The 19,817-nt window shown below is 35.9% G+C and overlaps 2 protein-coding genes across 2 annotated transcripts in view; both read right to left on the bottom strand.

The window, feature by feature from the left end:
• Positions 1-3,237: 3,237 nt before the first annotated feature.
• LOC109086423 (myelin-associated glycoprotein-like) overlaps positions 3,238-19,817 on the bottom strand; it is a 123,660-nt gene continuing 107,080 nt past the window's right edge. The window contains exons 9-11 of the mRNA XM_042722183.1: positions 5,976-6,063; positions 5,169-5,238; positions 3,238-4,984 (exon numbers count right to left, since the gene is read on the bottom strand). Coding sequence (XP_042578117.1) covers positions 4,634-4,984; positions 5,169-5,238; positions 5,976-6,063 — 509 coding nt within the window. The 3' untranslated portion in view covers positions 3,238-4,633. The remainder of the gene's footprint in view (positions 4,985-5,168; positions 5,239-5,975; positions 6,064-19,817) is intronic.
• Positions 6,927-8,713, bottom strand: LOC109093809 (Schwann cell myelin protein-like). The gene is made up of 4 exons (XM_042722186.1): positions 8,545-8,713; positions 7,801-8,169; positions 7,355-7,672; positions 6,927-7,273 (listed from the first exon to the last, which is right to left on the bottom strand). Exons 1-4 carry the CDS (start codon positions 8,588-8,590, stop codon positions 7,002-7,004), a joined length of 1,005 nt encoding a protein of 334 aa, XP_042578120.1. The 5' UTR covers positions 8,591-8,713; the 3' UTR covers positions 6,927-7,001.

Raw genomic sequence — 19,817 nt, 5'->3', positions numbered from 1 at the left:
TCAAAGGTCACAACCTGCCAGCAGGATTTGAGACTCCTACCCTAAAACAGACAAAAGTTTCCATTAACTGAAAAAAGTTTTTTTTAAAAGATCCTCTAAATACTGCAGTTTGATTTAAACCAGGTCCTACAAATGTGCTTATTCCCCTCAATAACATCAAGGAGTAAGAACAAATTTGAGTCTTAATTAGAATACAAGGATATTAACACTGACACCAAGAGGCAGATCACAAATCTGTTCATTTATGGACCATATGTAACTAAATAAAAACAGTGAAAACTATGAAAAACCGAAACTTCTCACCAATTACTCTGGCAAATGTTAAATTCATATATACAGTTCAAAAGTTTGGGGTATTAATTTCTAGTGAAATGAACTAAATTAATTTTACTTGGTAAGAATGCATTAAAACAACTTCCCAACCCTAAACTTTCTAACAGTAGCACAGATGTATGAGAAATTTATATATATATCTTGTATATATACATATACAATTCTGTATAATGTGCAAACAATAATGGCCTTTTCTTGCATAAATATATTTTGAGTTCATAAAGTTAAATCTTGATCTTAAAATCTTAAATCTTGCTAGAAAATATAATTTAATTAAACAAAAATCGACTAAAAATGAAGTAAAAAGAGAAACTATGCATATTAATTTAAATTATAAATATAATATATTTATTTTATACAAATTTGATAGAATTTGAATTGTGTCTGTGAGTGGATAGACAAGTAAGAATGTGTTAAATTGTGTGCCACCACAAGGCTGTGCTGTTCTCCTGTTGAATTATTTTTGTGTTGCATGGTATCGCTCTCATGGTCTGGTGTATGGATCAGGAGTCAGGGGTCAGGAGCTGGAAGAAGAAACATTGTTAGTGTGTTTTTAGAAGTTTCTGTGTAGATTAACTTGAGCAACTCAGTAAAGCCTACAGCAAGTCAATAGGCTTTGCTTGATATTAAGTAGGCTTTGAGGCTAAAGTGATTTCATTTATTAACAACACAAAAGATACTGTATATGTAAAGAGTTACGCCTAGTCACTTCATGTGTCACAAACAATTAGACTGCTATGTGATGCAGTTTGCATGTCTCATTTACATTTTGCCACAGACAGTATGACCAGCTATGTAATTTCCCAGGGGAGAAAAACTGCAAAATAAGCACTGAAGGCAAAGGCATCAGTGAAACGCAAATGTAAAGTGATATACTGGCTACTTTGCACAATTTGCAATTCGTTTGCAGCTCTTCTTACCTAGAATTAGCTTGAAGCTTCCATCTTTAAACTGGAAGACATTGTTTGAAAAGTGCTTAATGGATAATTTAATCCTTTCAAAACTGGTCCCCAAGAAAAGGAAGACTTCATTCTCAATGTTCACCCCACCCACAAAGCCTTACCCAGCATCAATCTGCTTCAGTGTACCAGGTCTCACTTCACAATCCAAAGCTATGGGGAAAAATATTTTATAATAGAATAGTTTATATATAGCCATATATATTATTTATATAGGCAAATGAAACATCTGCCATTTACAGGAATTACAGGTTTTTATTTGGTATTTTGATGTCTTATGGTATCAGGTGTTTTGCTCACGTTGGATGAATTCAGCTAATACTGACAGTGGGGTTTATTTTTTTATTTTATTTTTTGGCTTTGGCTTGATCTGTTTAAAATATCAACCTACTTTAACTACACTACTAAAAAATCTAATGCCTAGAGGCAAAGGCAAACTGTGTGCCTGAGAAATCCAGAGAAGGCCAGAGAAATCGCATCTGTGATCCAATGCAATAAGCTCAATCACAGACAATGCAGGATTGGACATAACCTTCCCTCCTGTTTGGGGACCAAAAAAAAAAAAAAAAAAAAAAACCCTGTAGAAGCCAGACTCTCTTAAGGATATGGCGCCTTTACCTAGAAAGACAGCAGCTCCTGCATTAACAATGGAACCTGCTCGGTGCAACTTACATAAGTAACCTGAGACGTTCCCTTTCAGGGGACCTTCGAACTGCATCCTCTAGGGGTCGCTATGGGGAACGGTATACCCACACCATCATGCTGAGTCATCAAACAAAAAACGCAGAGATCGTGTGTGTCATCAGGTGTCAAATAACAATGACACGGTGGCACACATCCTCTAAATGTTTTGCTAGTGCTCGCCAAGATGATAGAAAAAAGATCACTCTTACTACGTTCAAAATGCACGCTTTAAACAAAACAGTCAGCGAAGACGAAGAAGAGAATGACATGTTCTCCCGGCGCCTATTTATAGTATAGTCACACCAGTAGTGACGTCATGGGCTGTCGCCGGCCAACGTGTTGTTGGTGTTTTTTCAATATATGCTTCAGACACCCAGAAGTCACTTTCAAAACAAGTAGCTTTCTGTTGGTTACTGCGGCAAATCTGCCTGACCAACTTAAAGTCATTGTGAAATCTACAAAGGAAAAACTTTCGCCCCCACATGTAATCCTTGATTGTGTGGACTTCTATTGAAATGACTGGATTTTATCTGCTGAGCTAACTGTTTGTCACATCTAGTCTTCAATCAGCTGAAGAGAAACCACATCACACCCCACCCTCCCAAACTGCTGAGACCATCACATCTTCCATGAAGCAGCTTTAGACACCTCTTACACAGCACTTAACCACCCCACACCCTTAAGCCAATGCACAAACACAAAGAAATACACACAAACATACAAAGAAGAAAACAAGCACACACACAAATATGTACCTGAAAATGAAGAACACAGATTATTGTAAATAAATCTTGTGCCCAAAATCCCCATCTCCCTTTCAAGTGTTACCCTTGGAGAATCAGGAAACAAAGTGCAGCTATATAAGGTATCACACAACCACATTTCCAAACATTGTGGCCATCTCATCTTTTTGTGTAAAAACTAGAATCAACTTCATGCTTATTCTTGTTGTATGGAATTTAAGGAGACTAAGATTTTACATGTTTCATGTTTTTGACTTGTAAATTGTTTGCTTTGTTCCAAAAATGGACTTAAATTGTTAAAGTGTTGCATTTTGCCCTTAGTTTGGTTCACTTTTACAAGTCAACATTTTAAGGCATGCCAAAATATAAGTAACATGCAAGTAAAATTGTCCTGGTTAAGTGCAGGATTTTACTCATAGTGGTCATCCATCAAGATGTACTGACAAGTTATATTTATGCATTTAGGAGATGCTTTTATCCTCTTACAAAAGAAAGAAAATAATGCTCAACAATATTTGTAATATACAATTCCAGGTTTATTAGACAACTACATTATTAAGCAAACTACTCTCTAACATGAAAGAATTTCTGTATTGTTTTTTCCAGTTTCTATTTTGAATTGCACATGAAGATTAATTCTGAAATGCAGGAAACACTGGAATACCTCCAAATGCTGCTTTTAAGTCACATATACATTTATGGCACATACGTGAATATTATAGCATACAAATTATCAAAAGTGGAATCTACAAACTATTTATGATTAAGAGTTTCTCAGATATAACTTCTCTATTTTTTGCAACGGCTTTTAATCAAATGGTGTCAAGGTGCTTATACTGGTGTGAATGTACACTTGGTTCCCCTCAAGTTCACATAAATGTACAGTAAAGACAGCATTGTTCATCACAGTAACACGACAACCACGTCAAACACTTTTTGTGTTCAGTTTGACAAGTATATCTGTAAAAAATAAATGCCACTTGATTTGAAAGTTTGTTTTATATCACAACAACTTACATTTTTACAGGTATGAATGTAAGGGTCTGTAACATGATGTTCATTTTTATCCATAACTCTTAATTATTTAAATACAATGACTGAAATACACCTCTTCTAAGACAAGTTTTATTTTTTTTTTTTTTTTGAAAAATATACATTTAAAGATGTTGGAAATCAGATATTAGATCAGATAAAATGTGTTGAATCTGTTTTCTTATTAATATGGATATGTTGCTCTTCTATGGATCATTCTTAATAACTCATAAGATTATGATTAAATGTTTAAATTATACATGTAGTAAATGAGTATGATCAAATCGAAGAATTTAATAATTAAATGATTAAAAACAAATAAACAAAACTGTAAGAAAATAAAACAACAACCACAGGTTGCTATGGAGAATCCGTAGATTATTTTGTTGGAACTTCAGTTTAGTCTCAAAAGCACCAAATGAAATTCTTAGACTGATTTTGATACTCATTAATTCAGAAGTGCTTCTACTCCAGAATATTTGTTGCTCTGAAATCAGTATTATGTATAAAATAGAACATATCACATTCCAATTTCCATGGCAAATCCAAGGGATTTCAAATAATACCATGTGGATTTAACATTCCTCAAAACACCAAAGAATGGAATAATATATAATGCACAACAAAAGATTAAATACTAAAGGCACACCAAATGAGTTAAATGTAAGAACTACAAGTTTATCCTTGCATTCTCCACTGCTTTTAACTCATCAGTCTGCTTGTCTGTTTTTAACCAACACATTTCACAACCTATCAGTGACCTGTAAAGTTGTGTGATGAGTCACCAATAATGGGGTTAAATGTTTACATTTTTCTCTTATTTACATATACAGTATCTGAATATTTTTTTAGGAATAGAGGAATGGCAAAGTCTCCAATTTTCTATGGGTTACGGCGTTTAACCGTTGCGTAAAGCTGAGAGGAGTCTTTAAACAGCTCTTCCTCTGATTGCTTTGACTCTGTTTGTTTAGTTTGCGCATAAGCACTCACAATCACTTGTTCTTCTCTGGCTCTGGAAGACTCTCCTATTGAGCTCTCACTCTTTAACAGTCCTTCAAAACAATCCTGGACCACCGCGTAGACAGAATGAAGTGAAGAGACGCTACCAAACTCTTGTGATTCCGATTTTCTGAAGACAATAGAGGAATAAATGACGGAGTCTTGATTTGTTGCGGCTCCAGCAGGTGACATCATGACATAAACAGAGTCGTCTTGATTCTCGTGTGGAGCGACCTAATGATTGACAGGGTTGAATCAGTGCTGGGAAATTCTAGTGTGTCTCTTTAAATTGTTCAGCCATTTGTGTTCTAGTTTAGTTGGTTTTAAAGAACTGTGTATTTTTATTTATTTTTTTGTGTGTTTATTATTAGTATTATTATTATTGTTGTTTTGTTTTTGTGTTTCTGTTGAAACTCACTTCACTAGTACTTCGATCACTTCTCTCGGTGCCTTCTTGTGTAGTCTGTAAATGTTTCCCATTCCCTTTTCTAAAAAAAAAAAAAAATTATAATCTACAAAAGCTTCACAGTTGGCAAAATCAATAAATCAGACACGATTGGCATTTAAGTCACATATATAAATTTCATTGCATTAGATATGAATAACCAATAGTGGCATCTACAAACTATTTATGCTTAAGGGTTTCTCAGATCTAACTTCTCTTTGCAACAGCTTAACCAAATGGTGTCAAAGTGTTTATTACTGGTGTGTAGTGTGAGAAATTGGTTCCCCTCAAGTTCACATAAATGTACAGTCGAAGAGTAAACACAGTGTTGTTCATCACAGTAACACATAACAACCACGTGTCAAAAACATTGTGTTCAGTTTGAAAAAAATATCTACAGTTTAAAACCTAGCATGCTTTTAAACTGCTTGAAAATTGAGCTTGTATTATCTTTCTTCAAATAAATGATACTTAGTTTAAAAGTTTATTAATACTGCAATAACACTTATACATTTTTAAATGTGACCTAATAGTCTGTTAAATGATACTAATTTATATCCTTATCTATTCATTTTTCAAAAATACATACAGTGAGGATAAACCTTATTTATGATTGTAATGTTTTTGCTTGACAAATATACATTTAAAAATGTACCTGAAATTGCCTAATGTACAGAAAAATCATCAGATTAAATATTCTGAATGTGTTTTTCTTACTGGTTTCACAGTGCTCTTCTATTATGCATCATTCTTAATACCACATGTGTGTTGTGCACCTACCGTACACAGATGCATGTAATGGTGCTTAACAACATGACCACCAGAGCCACAACAGCAACTCCAATCGGCACAGAGAAAGGATTCAAACCTAAAGAAGAATAAGTAAGTGTTTGGAAAACCACTGATGATTCACTGATCCAATTATGCAATTGCCAGATTATTGTAATCTTTTAACAACAAAATAACTATGATGGCAGGGGAATGAGAATTTAAAAAGTAAGAGCAAGTAAATTAGCATTAGCATTCCTACTTATGTCAATGGTTGCGTCTGAAAGCTTAGGCAGCTGACGCCTCACTGCTTATCAGGCAATGATTTGCAGGCAGCGTTTGTGCACAAAGGTACCTCACGAAATTGATTTAGACAGACTTCTTAGGTAGCATGATGGTTTAATGATCTACAACAAGATAGTGAGAGCTTTGGCAAATATTCAATGACTACAATACTAATGACATCCAAAGTGGAAAAAATCAGTTGAAAATTTATATAAACAGACCACTATAACTGCAACTTTCAGGAGACATTTTTCTTTTTTAGCCCACCTGTCATGGAATTGAACTCAGGATTGTGGGATGTCAAAGGCAGGGAAACAGAATAGATCTATGAAACTTTTAAAAATTAATCCAATTAAGGCATTTCAGGAGACAGTAAGTGAAGTTAACATTGGATTCAGACGTGCCTTGGTGCCTTCCTACATTGGAATGCAGCATTTTTTAGGACGAAACCAGTTAAGTTGGAATTGATTTTTTATTTGTGTTGAAGCCATCTTTTATTTGTTTCTGGTTTTTTTTTTGTGGTTTATTGCTGGTGAAAGCACAATTTAGAACATTCGTCTTCACCGATGAACGTGTTTGAAGAGTTAGTGACAGGACGTCCAGACAGATGTGCTCCTCAGGATGGAGTTAAATCAGCCTATAGAAGATCGAGAACGGTCTTTGCAGCACAACTGGAAATTTTTCTTACTAAATTTTTTATGCAGTTTACATTGCTTACAATCACTTGGTTGAAAGATTTTCTCTATTCCTTTATTACTCACACTGAATGTCCAGTATCACTGATGAGTTTTGGCTGCCGTGTTGGTTCTGAGCTGTACAGTGGTACCAGCCTCTGTGTGTCGGGTCGGTCCTATTGAAGGTAAGATTTTGTCCAGTCTGCAGCTGCTTCAACTGTCCTTCACTCTCTCTGGACCAGGTGTAGATAATTGATGGATTTTGATTGTTTCTGTGGTTAATGTTGAATTTAATGCCCTCCAACACAGAGCTGGAGGGAAGCACAGACACTGCTGTGTTTTTGGGCGAATCTGAAGAGAAAAAAATTAGGGCCTCACAATAAATATCAAAATAATAAAATTCACAAGTCAAAAGTAAAAAGCATCACTTACACTGAACATGTACTGTGATGCTGTCCTGTGCTGTTTTGCTCTTGTCCTGTAGCTGGTAGGTTATAGTGCAGGTGAAAGTGACTCCATGCTCACGGTGAGTAGCAGTGAAGTTCAGATCAGAGATGAGCTCCTGTAGTCTGCTGCTGTCACTGAGGGGGATTCTGGGAGTGGAGCTCCATGTGAGAGTTGGTGGAGGAGAGGAGCAGAGAGTCTCAGCAGAGCAGCGCAGACTCACAGAGCTCCCCTCCAACACCTCCTCCTGACCCTGCACCTCCTTCTGCTCCACATACAGCTGCACTCTGGGTTTGGGAGGAGACTCTGAAATACACACGGATTCATTTCTTATATTTGATTCAAAGAAATGTCTAGTCTCATAAAATTCATGTTTTCATTTCATCATTATACAAGTATTTATAAGTAATATTTCCAGTCATGAATTTACTCACCAATCACATCTATTGAAACACTAGCTTGTTTATAGGTCTGTTTCAGTTTATCTTCGCCCTCAATCCTGAAGTAATACCGACCACCGTGATTTGATCTGAGGTCATAAAAGACAGTGGTGCAGTCCTTATCTTTTAATTTTCCAGTTATATTCCCTCTAATGAAGGAGTTCTGGCTTGATGTGCTTGAGTAAAACACTACATTTCTGTTCCTATCAGTCCCATCTTTCAACCACACTCCTTTAGCTTTCTCAGTGAGGCATTTGTCATATTGTTCTTCAATCTCAAATATGCACTTTATGATCACACGAGATCCACTGAGAGCTTTAATCTTCTCTGGCAGATAGATGTTGAAATCTCTACAGCAAACACCTGCAACACACACGTGATGAAAAACATTATTTTTAAGGGTGTATACAGTATCATTTTAAAGGGAGAACGAGCAGAGCAACAGCAACAGTGAAATCTACATCAAGCATATTTGTAACTATTAATATATTTTAATATTTTAAATACTGTATTTAATATTTAATTACTGTAATATTATAAATATTTTGAATGAGATACCAGCGTTTAGAAAACAATTTGTGTATCAGTTAGTTTCTAACTGATTTAGTTAAAAATGCTCTAAATGAAAAGTTAGTTTAATACAGCAGACTAAATGTAGTTAAGCGCTTGTTAAACTAGTTAATTTACATTCTCAGTCATACTGAACCCTAGGTGTGAAGAAGGGAAGGAAAATCCTACCTTCTAACAGAAAACAGAAAATAATTATTTTCTCTGCCGTGTCCATCTCTTCATTAACAGACAATCCTGTAGAGAAACACTCTTGTACATGCTAGTATTTACATGCATAAAATTCTTTGTATTTATTGACCTCAAGTCCTGAGCTGCTGCTGATTTGAAACCGTGTGAAAGTGTGCTGTGTGAACAGTTTGTAACTTCATATACTGACTGAATTTCCTGCGTCAGCATCAACATGCAACCTTTAAATGCATGAGTCCTTCAACAATCACTTATTTTAAAGCATTTTATGTCTAATTTCTTAACCTCTTGATTCTCCCATGGACTGGCTTAAATCGACAGAATTGAATCAGTGATGGAAAGCTCTAGTGTAATTGTTTGTTCTTGTTCTGGTGTGTAAAAAGTGCAACTCTAGGGTGTGTTGTGGTGTACTCATGTGCAGCCTGAGGGAGGCAGGTGCCTCTGAAAAACATTCATATAGAACACATGGTTTCAGTTTTCGGGGGTCTTATGAAAAAGAAAATAATGGAAGCCACAGTATGATCAATAACAAACCTTAAAAGATTACAAAGACTTAAAAAAATAATAATAAATTACTACTGTTGTACTGTGTTGTTGTTGTTGTTTTTTTCTCTACAAAAAAGAAAAAATGAGGATCGTATCAGACTGTAAGATCTATTAAAAAAAAAAAAAAAAAAAAATCAATCAGTTGCTTTTTTGTCTTACAGTTGAGTTTCACTAGTCTCTGAATATAGATAAAGAGGACACTGCTCCCCATGTGTGTGATCAAAACCGTTTGTTTCGAAGATGTTTGGTAAACATAAGAAAATATTAAAATAACCGCTTTATACAGTCTGCTACTAAAGACATGACTGTTTTTAGCAATACAAACAGATACACTGTGATTATATACAAAAGTGGTATTACGGGAAAGGTAAAGAAATAACAAACCAAAGGAAGTATAGAACCAAAGAACACAATTACCATATTTTAAACTCATTTATGATTATCATCTGTTATATATCTTCATGGTGCAAAACAAGCAGTATGGACCCTGGTAAATACCTCATACTGAACCTGAATGTTCAGTCAATTTTAGAAGACATAAAGAAACTGAAATATGTATCGTTTATCATGCGTCCATAAAACGGCACAAAGTGATTAGAGTTTAATAACCAAAATGCATATCACACATGCCCATATATTTTTTTCATTCCATTTTAACATTTTATTACAAGTTTCTAAATGTGTAAAATGACTTATTCAAACTTAATAGATATGAAGAAGAAGAAGAAAGCTTTTATTTATATTAGATGCCTTTCCATAGCTCAAGGTCACTTTACATAGTGCTAAACAAAACACTTGCACACCCACATACACAATACTAAAAACACATAAGGCCGCATATAGCCACATTATCCAAAATACATATCAAAAAGATACATTTTAGCTGAGTCTAGGTAATGTAGACAAAGATGATATATTACATATATATTGTATATATATACACTGATAGTGAATTCCATAATTTAGGAGCATTAACAAAGCTGACAGAGGAAGACAAAGGAGGGGATCAGGAGTGTATTTTGTTGTTTATTGTGTGTCACCTCTCTTAATGTTCAAAGTCATCATATTCAAAGGCTGGAGCAGAGAACTGAAGAGAAGCATATGTTGCTGTCTGCCTCATTCTGAACCTGAACACAAAAAACACTCGTCAACACCATCATCATCATCATCATGCTTCTGACTTTTACTATCTATTAAGAAAAAGAAACTCACCTTCTGCTTACGTGGACAATCTGTATTAAAAATAAATTAAAAAATATTAGTTTTAATTAATAGCATATAACTAGTATAATAGTATATTAAATAGCAAAGTATAGTGCATGTTTGTACTATCTTTAGATATCAGAGTAATTTCTAAAATTACTTTAAATCAGCTTTCTTCTTGTTTTAAATGTAAAGTCAGAATTCGCTTGCTATTCACCACAAAATGTTCAAACAGAGTAACAGTTTTTGTGTTCATCAAAGTAACTATTTGCTTGACAAAATACCTTTTTGTTCTTTATGTATTTCCATCCGGTTATATAATGTAAAGCCTTCGAAAAAATATTTGTTTTGGGTTTGAAATACTGGATTGGATTGGATTTTTTATTAAATTGGAATTTTTCCATGAAATGTAATGCAAGATCTTTCATTTTTTAGTATGCAGATGTGTTTTTGAGGCCACTGTATAAGACTGAAAGCATGTTCTTGGATTTTATAGGTATTAATTAAGTGTAAGGCTACAATACATTACACCACTTTTTGACTGATTTTTTTTCCCCAATTTGCTGTTGGAGGAGTTCTTTTGTTGCCAAAAGTCAGAGCCAGTCTGCAGATTTTGGTGTTAAAATCCAATAGTAGGTGATGGGAACAGACTCCAATATTTTAGCTTTCTGACTATGATTCCATTTTAGAACATAGTGTATGATGCATCCTATAACTGACTTAACATCACTCACCTCCAGCTCTCATTGCAATCTGTACAGTCCATAACTGACCGTATTTACCCAACATGACATCAGAATGCCTCTTTAATGCTTTGTTTTTTGCAACTCAAGGGTCACTAAAACAATTACGGGTAGTCATGTTTTGTACATTTTGTTTTTTTTTATTGGTCATGCATTACCTGTCAAAAAGGAGCATGTTCTATGGTGCACCTACCGTACACATGTAATTACACACAACACCACGACGCACCAAAGCCACAACAGCAACTCAATCAGCACAGAGAAATGTTTCACACTATAGAATAAATGATTGTTTGGAAACTATTAAGCAAGTGTTTGAGAGTTGTATCAATCATTTAAAAAAATAAATAAATAACCATGGTGAATGGTGCATGTGAATGATCTAAAAAAAGTGGGGGATTAGCATTACCATTTAGCACAATGACAGTAGTTAAGTTATATTTACAGTTTACTTAGTTATACATTTTTATTGATCAGATTTTATCTTCTGTATTGGATGAAATCTCAGAAACTGACAACTACTCACGTTTAGCAGATGAAGGCAGCTGAAGCAGTTGACTTTGCATTGCCTTGAGTGTTTCTGCTGACACACTGCAGAGTGGATGTGTTTGTGAGAGACTGATGAAGAGTGATGGAGCTCCTCAAGCCCTGTGCTGCTTAATCGCTCTTCACGTGATGAACGTGTTGAAGAGAGTTAGTGACAGGACGAGACAGACAAGGATGCCACGTCCAGTTCAAGGAGAAGGGATTCCATCAGCCTCAGACAGAAACACACAGTTACATCAGTTCTGCTACAGCTGGAGGAAGTGGCGAGATCTGGGAACATCTAATAGAGGAGAAAGATCGAGAACAGTCTCTGCAGCACAACTGGAAATGTATTTCTTAGTAACTTTTTTTATGCAGTTTACATTGCTTACAATCACTGTGGTTGAAAGATTTCCTCTATTCCTTTATTACTCACACTGAATGTCCAGCTTCACTGAATGAGTTTTGGCTGCCGTGTTTGGTTCTGAGCTGTACAGTGGTACCAAGCCTCTGTGTGTCGGGTCGGTCCCCTATTGAAGGTAAGATTTTGTCCAGTCTGCAGATGCTTCAACTGTCCTTCACCCTCTCTGGACCAGGGTGTAGTTCACTGCTGGGATTTTGCATCACTGCTGCAGATCAGAGTCACTGAACTTCCTTTCAACACAGAGGTGGAGGAAGCACTAAAGTTGACAATGTTTTTTGGGGAATCTGAGAAGAAAAGATGAAAGACTGATAGAGGAAGACTAATAACTGAGGGGATCGCTAAAATTTCAGGGCAGTGAACCATTGGTATTTGGATGCAAGCTTCATTATAATGCAGTGGCATTAGTTTATAAAACCAAAACGTGAAATCAAAAGTGGAAGCCATTTTGCTTGATGTTTTATCTAATGTGATAATATATTTAGAATTATGTGTAGCCCGAAGTATCCAAAGTGTTCAAATATGTTTTGGGCCACTGTATGTATATATTTTTAGTCCCTAAAGAGATGGATGGATAGATCCTGAATAGGAAGAAAACCATATATGAAAATCGACAGAGTCCCTGGAACGCTTCTAGTGGAAAAGTTGTGGGTACTTCGCCCAAAGTACATTATTTGAGATAGCAACCATAAACTTTGGAACAAAACTTAATTCAGATGATTGGGCTTAGATGTCTTGAAGATCTGGAGGTTACCTGTTATGTAAAATATTACATTTATTTATTATATAAAATATAAATGACGGTATCTGTATTGTTATTTTTAGTACTTCATAAACTTCTATGACTTTTATAAATGAAGTTTTTTCACAATTTTTTTATTTTAACCCCCCAATAGAAGTTTATGAAAGTATAAAAATATAACAATACATATACATCCATATTTTATAATCTTATATAATAAATAAAATGGATATTTTACATAACTGTAACCTCAGATCTTCAAGAAAATCTACAGCCCAATCACTGAATAAGTTTTGTGTTCAAATTTTAGGTTGATATCTCAAAAATGTACTTTGGGCGAGTACCAAACTTTTCCACTAGAAGATATCCAGGGGACCTCTTCGATTTCTATATGGTTTTCTTCCTATTCAGGATCTATCCATCCAATTCTTTAGGGACTAAAAATATATACATCCAGTGGCCCAAAACATATTTGAAACACTTTTGGCAACTTCGGGCTACACATAAGCTAAATATCTATCACATTAGATAAAACATCAAGCAAATGGCTTCCACTTGATTTCATTTTTGGTTTTATAAACTAATGCCACTGCATTAAAATGAAGCTTGCATCCAAATACCAATGTAACTGCCTGAAATTTTAGCTATCCCTCAGTTATTTCTTCCTCTATCATTTTTATCTTTTTTTCTCAGTTTCCCCCCAAAAACATTAAACTTTAGTGCTTCCCTCCAGCTCTGTGTTGAAGGGAAGTTCAATGACTCTGATCTGCAGCAGTGATGCAAATCCAGCAGTGAACACCTGGTCCAGAGAGGGTGAAGGACAGTTGAAGCACTGCAGACTGGACAAAATCTTACCTTCAATAGGACCGACCCGACACACAGAGGCTGGGACCACTGTACACTCAGAACCAACAGGGCAGCCAAAACTCATCAGTGACTGGACATTCAGTGTGAGTAATAAGGAATAGAGAAATCTTTCAAAAGTGATTGTAAGCAATGTAAACTGCATAAAAAAGTTACTAAGAAACATTTCCAGTTGTGCTGCAGGAGGCCGTTCTTGATCTCTCTCCTGTATTAGATCTTCCTCCAGAATCTCCACTTCCCCTCCCAGCAGCCAGGCAGCAGATGTGGCTGTGTGTTTTCTGGCCAGAGGCTGCTGGGGAATCCCTTCTCCTGAAACTGGGGGCAATCTGTCTGGTCCTCCTGTCACTAAACTCTTCAAACACGGTCATCACGGGAAGAGCGGTGGGCAGCACAAGGCTTGAGGAAACTCCTCCACTCTTCATCCAGATCTCACAAACACATCCACTCTGCGGTGTGTCAGCAGAAGCTTTTCGAGGCAATGCAGGTCAAACTGCTTCAGCTGCTCTCAGCTGCTAAACGTGAGTTCAGTTTCTGAGATTTAATCCAAACAGAAGATAAAATCTGTCAATAAAAATGTATAACTAAGTTAAACTGAAATATAATTAATACTAGTTCATTGTGATAAATGGTAATGCTAATTCCCACTTTAGATCATTCACATGCCACCATTCACCATGGTATTATTTTTTTTTTTAAATGATTGATACAACTCTCAAACCTTGCTTAATAGTTTCCAAACATCATTTATTCTATAGTTTGAAACATTTCTCTGTGCTGATTGGAGTTGCTGTTGTGGCTTGGTGGTCGTGGTGTTGTGTGTAATTACATTGTCGGTAGGTGCACTAGAACATGCCCCTTTTTTGACAGGTAAGCTGACCAATAAAAAAAAACAAATGTACAAAACATGACTACGTAATTGTTTTAGTGACCCTTGAGTTGCAAAAAACAAAGCAAAAAGGGCATTCTGATGTCATGTTGGGTAAATACGGTCATTTATGGACTGTACAGATTGCAATGAAGAGCTGGAGGTGAGTGATGTTTAAGTCGTTATAGGATGCATCATACACTATGTTCTAAAATGGAATCATAGTCAGAAGCTAAAATATTGGAGTCTTTTCCCATCACCTACTATTGTTTTTTAAACCCAAAATCTGCAGACTGGCTCTGACTTTTGGCAACAAAAGAACTCCCCCAACAGCAAATTGGGGAAAAAATCAGTCAAAAGTGGTGTAATGTATTGTGCCTTTAAACACTTAATTAATACCTATAAACCCAAGAACATGCTTCAGTCTTATACAGTGGCCTCAAAACACATCTGCATACAAAAAAATGAAAGATCTTGCATTACATTTAAATGGAAAATTCCAATTTTAATAAAATCCAATCCAATCCAATTTCAAACCCAAAACCAAATATTTTTTCAAGGGCTTTACATTATAACCGATGTGAAATACATCAAAGAACAAAAAGGTATTTTGTCAAGCAAAAGTTACTTTGATGAACAAAACTGTTACTCTTTTGAACATTTTGTTGTGAATATCAACGGAATTCTGACTTTAATTTTAAAAAAAAAAGAAAGCTGATTTAAAATAATTTTAGAAATTACTCTGATATCTAAAGATAGTACAAACATGCACTATACTTTGCTATTTTAATATACTTTATCTATTATATGCTATTAATTAAACCTAATACTTTTTTAATTTGTTTTAATAAGATTGTCTCCCACAAGCAGAAGGTGAGTCTTTTTCTTAATAGAAGTAAAAAAGTCTGCAGCATGATGATGATGATGATGGTGTTGAGAGTGTTTTTGTGTTCAGGTTCAGAAATGAGGCAGGCAGCACATATGCTTCTCTTCAGTTCTCTGCTCCAGCCTCTGAATATGAGCCTTTGAACATTAAGAGAGGTGACACACAATGAAGCAACAATTACATTTCTGATCCTCCCCCTCTTCAATCTTCCCCTCTATCAGCTGGTTGTTAATGCTCCTAAATTATAGGTTCTCTACTAATATATCAATGTATCATATATATACAATATATATGTAATATATCATCTTGTTCCTGCATTCTAGACTCAGCTAAAATATGCCTTTTGATATGTATTGTGGATAATGTGGCTATAGGCTGCATTATATGTGTTTGTATTGTGGATGTGTGGGTGTGCAAGTGTGTTTGTTTAGCTTTTATATGAAAATGTGACCTTGAGCTTTGGAAAGGCACTATATAAAATAAAACTTCGTCTTCGTCATCATCTGTTTTTAGTTTGAATCAGTCAGTTTTACACATTTAGAAACTGTAATAAAATGTTGAAGATTGAGATAGAAAAATAAAATATGGCATGGGTGAAATGCATTTTGGTTATTAATCTAATCAGGTTTTGTGCTGTTTTTTTGATGGGACGCCTGAGAAACAAATGCATCATTTCATTTTTCGTCAGTGGCATCTTCTAAATTAGACTAGAAATTCAAGGTTCAAAGTATGGAGGTATATACAAGGAGTCCCTATACCTTGTTTTGCACCATGAAGATATAACAGATGATGTCCATAAAATGAGTTTAAAATATGGTAATGGTGTTCTCAGTTCTATACTTCCTTTGGTTTGTTATTTCTTTTTACCTTCTACCCCGGTATGCCACTTTTTGTATCAAATCACAGTGTATCTGTTTGTATTGCTAAAAACAGTCATGTCTTTAGTAGCAGACTGTATAAAGCGGTTATTTTGTATTTTCTTATGTTTACCAACATATTCTAAACAAAACAGTTTTGCTCACACATGGGGCGCAGTGTCCTCTTTATCTATATTCAGAGACTAGTGTGAGACTCTCAGGTCAGACAAAAAGCGATTGATTGATTTTTTTTTTTTTTTTCTTTTTTTTAATAGCTTCCAGTCTGATACGATCCTCAATTTTTATTTTTTTTTACACAAAAACCCTAGAGTTGGTAAATGATGCATCTTTTTACCCACCAGAACTAGCGTATTTTGTTTTTTTTTTTTTTTTTAATTTTTTTTTTTTATTTTTTTTTTTATTTTTGATGTGTTTTTTTGTTGTATTTTTTTTTTGTTATGAGGTGAAGAATTAAACATAAAAGCTTTGAAAATACATTTTTTTTTTGAAGCACTCGTGCATTTAAAGGTTAAACGTGCAATGTTGAGCGTGACAGCAGCGAAATTCAGTCCGTATATGAACGTCACAAACTGTTCAAGACATGCACACTTTCACACGGTTCAAATCAGCAAGCAGCTCCGGACTTGAGGTCACTAAATACAAAGAAAGTTTATGTCAAGTAAACACTAGCATGTACAAGAGTGTTGCTTACAGGATTGTTCTTGGTAATGAAGAGATTGTGACACGCGCAGACAGAAACTATATTATTTCTGTTTTCTGTTAGAAGTTAGGTTTTCTCTTCGCCTTCTTCACCCTAAGGGTTCAATATTGCTGAGAATTGTAAAGTAACTCGGGTTTAACCCGCGCTTAACTACAGTTTTAGTCTGCTTGTATTATAACTAACTTTTCATTTCGAGCAGTTTTAAACTAAATCAGTTAGCACTCAACGGATACACAAATGGTTTTCTAAACGCTGGTATCTCCATCAATCTCTTATCATTACAGTAATTAAATATTAAATACAGTATTTAAAATATTAAAATATATTACTAGTTACAAATAATGCTTGATGTAGATTCACTGTTGCTGTTGCTTCTGCTCGTTCTCCCTTTAAAATGATACGGTATACACCCGTAAAAATAATGTTTTTCATCACGTGTGTGTGTTTGCATGTGTTTGCTGTAGAGATTTCAACATCTATCGGCAGAGAAGATTTACAAGCTCTCAGTGGATCTCGTGTGAATCATAAAGTGCATATTTGCGAATTGAAGGAACAATATCACAAATGCCTCACTGAGGAAAGCTAAAGGAGTGTGGTTGAAAAGATGGGACTGATAGGAACAGAAATGTAGTGTTTTTACTCAAGCACATCAAGCCAACAACTCCTTCATTATAGGGAATATAACTGGAAAATTAAAAGATAAGGACTGCACCACTGTCTTTTTATGACCTCAGATCAAATCAACGGTGGTACGGTATTACTTCAGGATTGAGGCGACAAATAAACTGAAACAGACCTATAAACAAGCTAGAGTTTTCAATAGATGTGATTGGTGATGTAAGATCCTGACTGGAACATAGGTGCTTATAAATACTTGTATCATGATGAAATGAAAACATGAATTTTTATGAGACTAGACAACTTCTTTGAATCAAATATAAGAAATGAATCCGTGTGTATTTCAGAGTCTCCTTCGAAACCCAGAGTGCAGCTGTATGTGGACGCAGAAGGACGCGTGCAGGGTCATGAGGGATGGGTGTTTGAGGGGACTCTCTGTGAGGTCTGCGCTGCTCTGCTGAAACTCTCTGCTCCTCTCCTTCCACCAACTCTCACAATGGAGTCTCCACTCCCAGAATCCCCCCTCAGTGACAGCAGCAGACTACAGGAGCTCATCTCTGAATCTGAACTTCACTGCTACTCACCGTGAGCTGGAGTCACTTCAACCTGCACTATAAACCTACCAGCTTACAGGACAAGATCAAAAACAGCACAGGACAGCATCACAGTACATGTTCAGTGTAAAGTGATGCTTTTTAGTTTTTGACGTGTGGAATTGTGATTATTTTGGATATATTTATTGTGAAGGCCCTAATTATTTATTCCCTTACAGACTCAGCCGAAAAACACAGGCAGTGGTCTGTGCGTCCCTCCAGCTCTGTGTTGGAGGGCAGTTTCAGTGACTCTGATCTGCAGCAGTGATGCAAATCCGCAGTGGATCTACACCTGGTCCAGAGAGAGTGAAGGACAGTTTGAAGCAGCTGTCAGACTGGACAAAATCTTACCTTCCATAGGAACCGACCCGACACACAGAGCTGGTACCACTGTTCAGCTCAGAACTTACAACACGGCAGCCAAAACGCATCAGTGATGCTGGACATTCCCCAGTGTGATGAGATAACGTATAGAGAGAAACAATCTTTCCAACACAAGGTGATGATGTCAAGTTCACATTTCTATGTAAAAACTGTCAATAAACCTCACAATTTAGTACGAAAATGATCCATTGTGCTGCAAAGACCGTGTCTCGATCTTGCTCTCTATTAGTATGTTCCTCAATCTCCACTTCCTCCAGCTGTAGCAGAACCTGATGTAACTGTGTGTTTCTGTAGAGCTGATGGAGAATCCCTCTCCCTGAACTGGAGTGGCATCTGTCTGGAAACGTCCCTGTCACTAATCTCTTCAAAACGTTTCATCGGTGAAGAGCGAATGAGCACACAGGCTTGAGGAGCTCCCATCACTCTTCATCAGTCTCCGCAACAAACACATCCACTCTGCAGTGTTGTTCAGCAGAAACACTCTGGGCAATGCAAGTCAACTGCTTCAGCTGCCTTCAATCCTTTGGCACGTGAGTTTCATCAGTTTTCTGAGTTTCATCTAACAATTGAAGATCATCCTATCAATAAAGCTATAAATGATAAGACATGTACATTGATGCTATGCATCACCACAATATAGACCAAGATTGGTTTCGTCCCTAAAAAGGCTGCATTCCAATGTCGGAAGGCAACCAAGGCACATCTGAATTCACTGTTAGCTGTCACTTACTGTCTCCTGAAATGCCTAAATTGGATTAATTTTTAAAAGTTTCATAGATCTATTCTGTTTCCCTGCTTTTGGCATCCCACAATCCTGTGTTCAATTCCATGACAGGTGGGTTAAAAAAGAAAAATGTCTCCTGAAAGTTGCAGTTATAGTGGTCTGTTTTATATAATTTTTTACCCCGATTTTTTCCTCCACTTTTGATGTCATTAGTAGTGTAGTCTCATTAAATCATTTGCCAAAGCCTTCACTATCTTGTATATAGATCATTAAGCATTAGGCGTCCCCTCAGAGTCTGTCTTAAATCACTTTCGTGAGGTACCTTTGTGCACAAACGCTGCCCTGCAAAAATCAATTGACTGATAAGGCAGTGACGCGTCACTGCCGAAGCTTTCAGAACGCACCATTGACATAAGTAGAATGCTAATGCGCATGTACTTAGCTCTTACTTTTTAAATTCTCATTCCCCTGCATCATAGTTATTTGTTTTTAAAAGATTACAAGAATCTGGCAATTGCATAAGTGGATCAGTGAATCATCCATGGTTTTCCAAACACTTACTT

Source organism: Cyprinus carpio, chromosome B4, assembly GCF_018340385.1.
Source record: "Cyprinus carpio isolate SPL01 chromosome B4, ASM1834038v1, whole genome shotgun sequence".
Taxonomy (NCBI): domain Eukaryota; kingdom Metazoa; phylum Chordata; class Actinopteri; order Cypriniformes; family Cyprinidae; genus Cyprinus; species Cyprinus carpio.
Note: the sequence above shows the minus strand (reverse complement) of the source record. Positions and strands in the feature narration are given on the sequence as shown.

Excerpts from the sequence above, each read along its gene's own strand:
- LOC109093809 (XM_042722186.1), bottom strand. The coding sequence starts at position 8,590 with ATGGACACGGCAGAGAAAATAATTATTTTCTGTTTTCTGTTAGAAG. Across the intron at positions 7,673-7,800 it reads TGTTTCAATAGATGTGATTG|AGTCTCCTCCCAAACCCAGA; the intron begins GTGAGTAAATTC and ends TGTGTATTTCAG. Across the intron at positions 7,274-7,354 it reads CATCACAGTACATGTTCAGT|ATTCGCCCAAAAACACAGCA; the intron begins GTAAGTGATGCT and ends TTTTCTCTTCAG.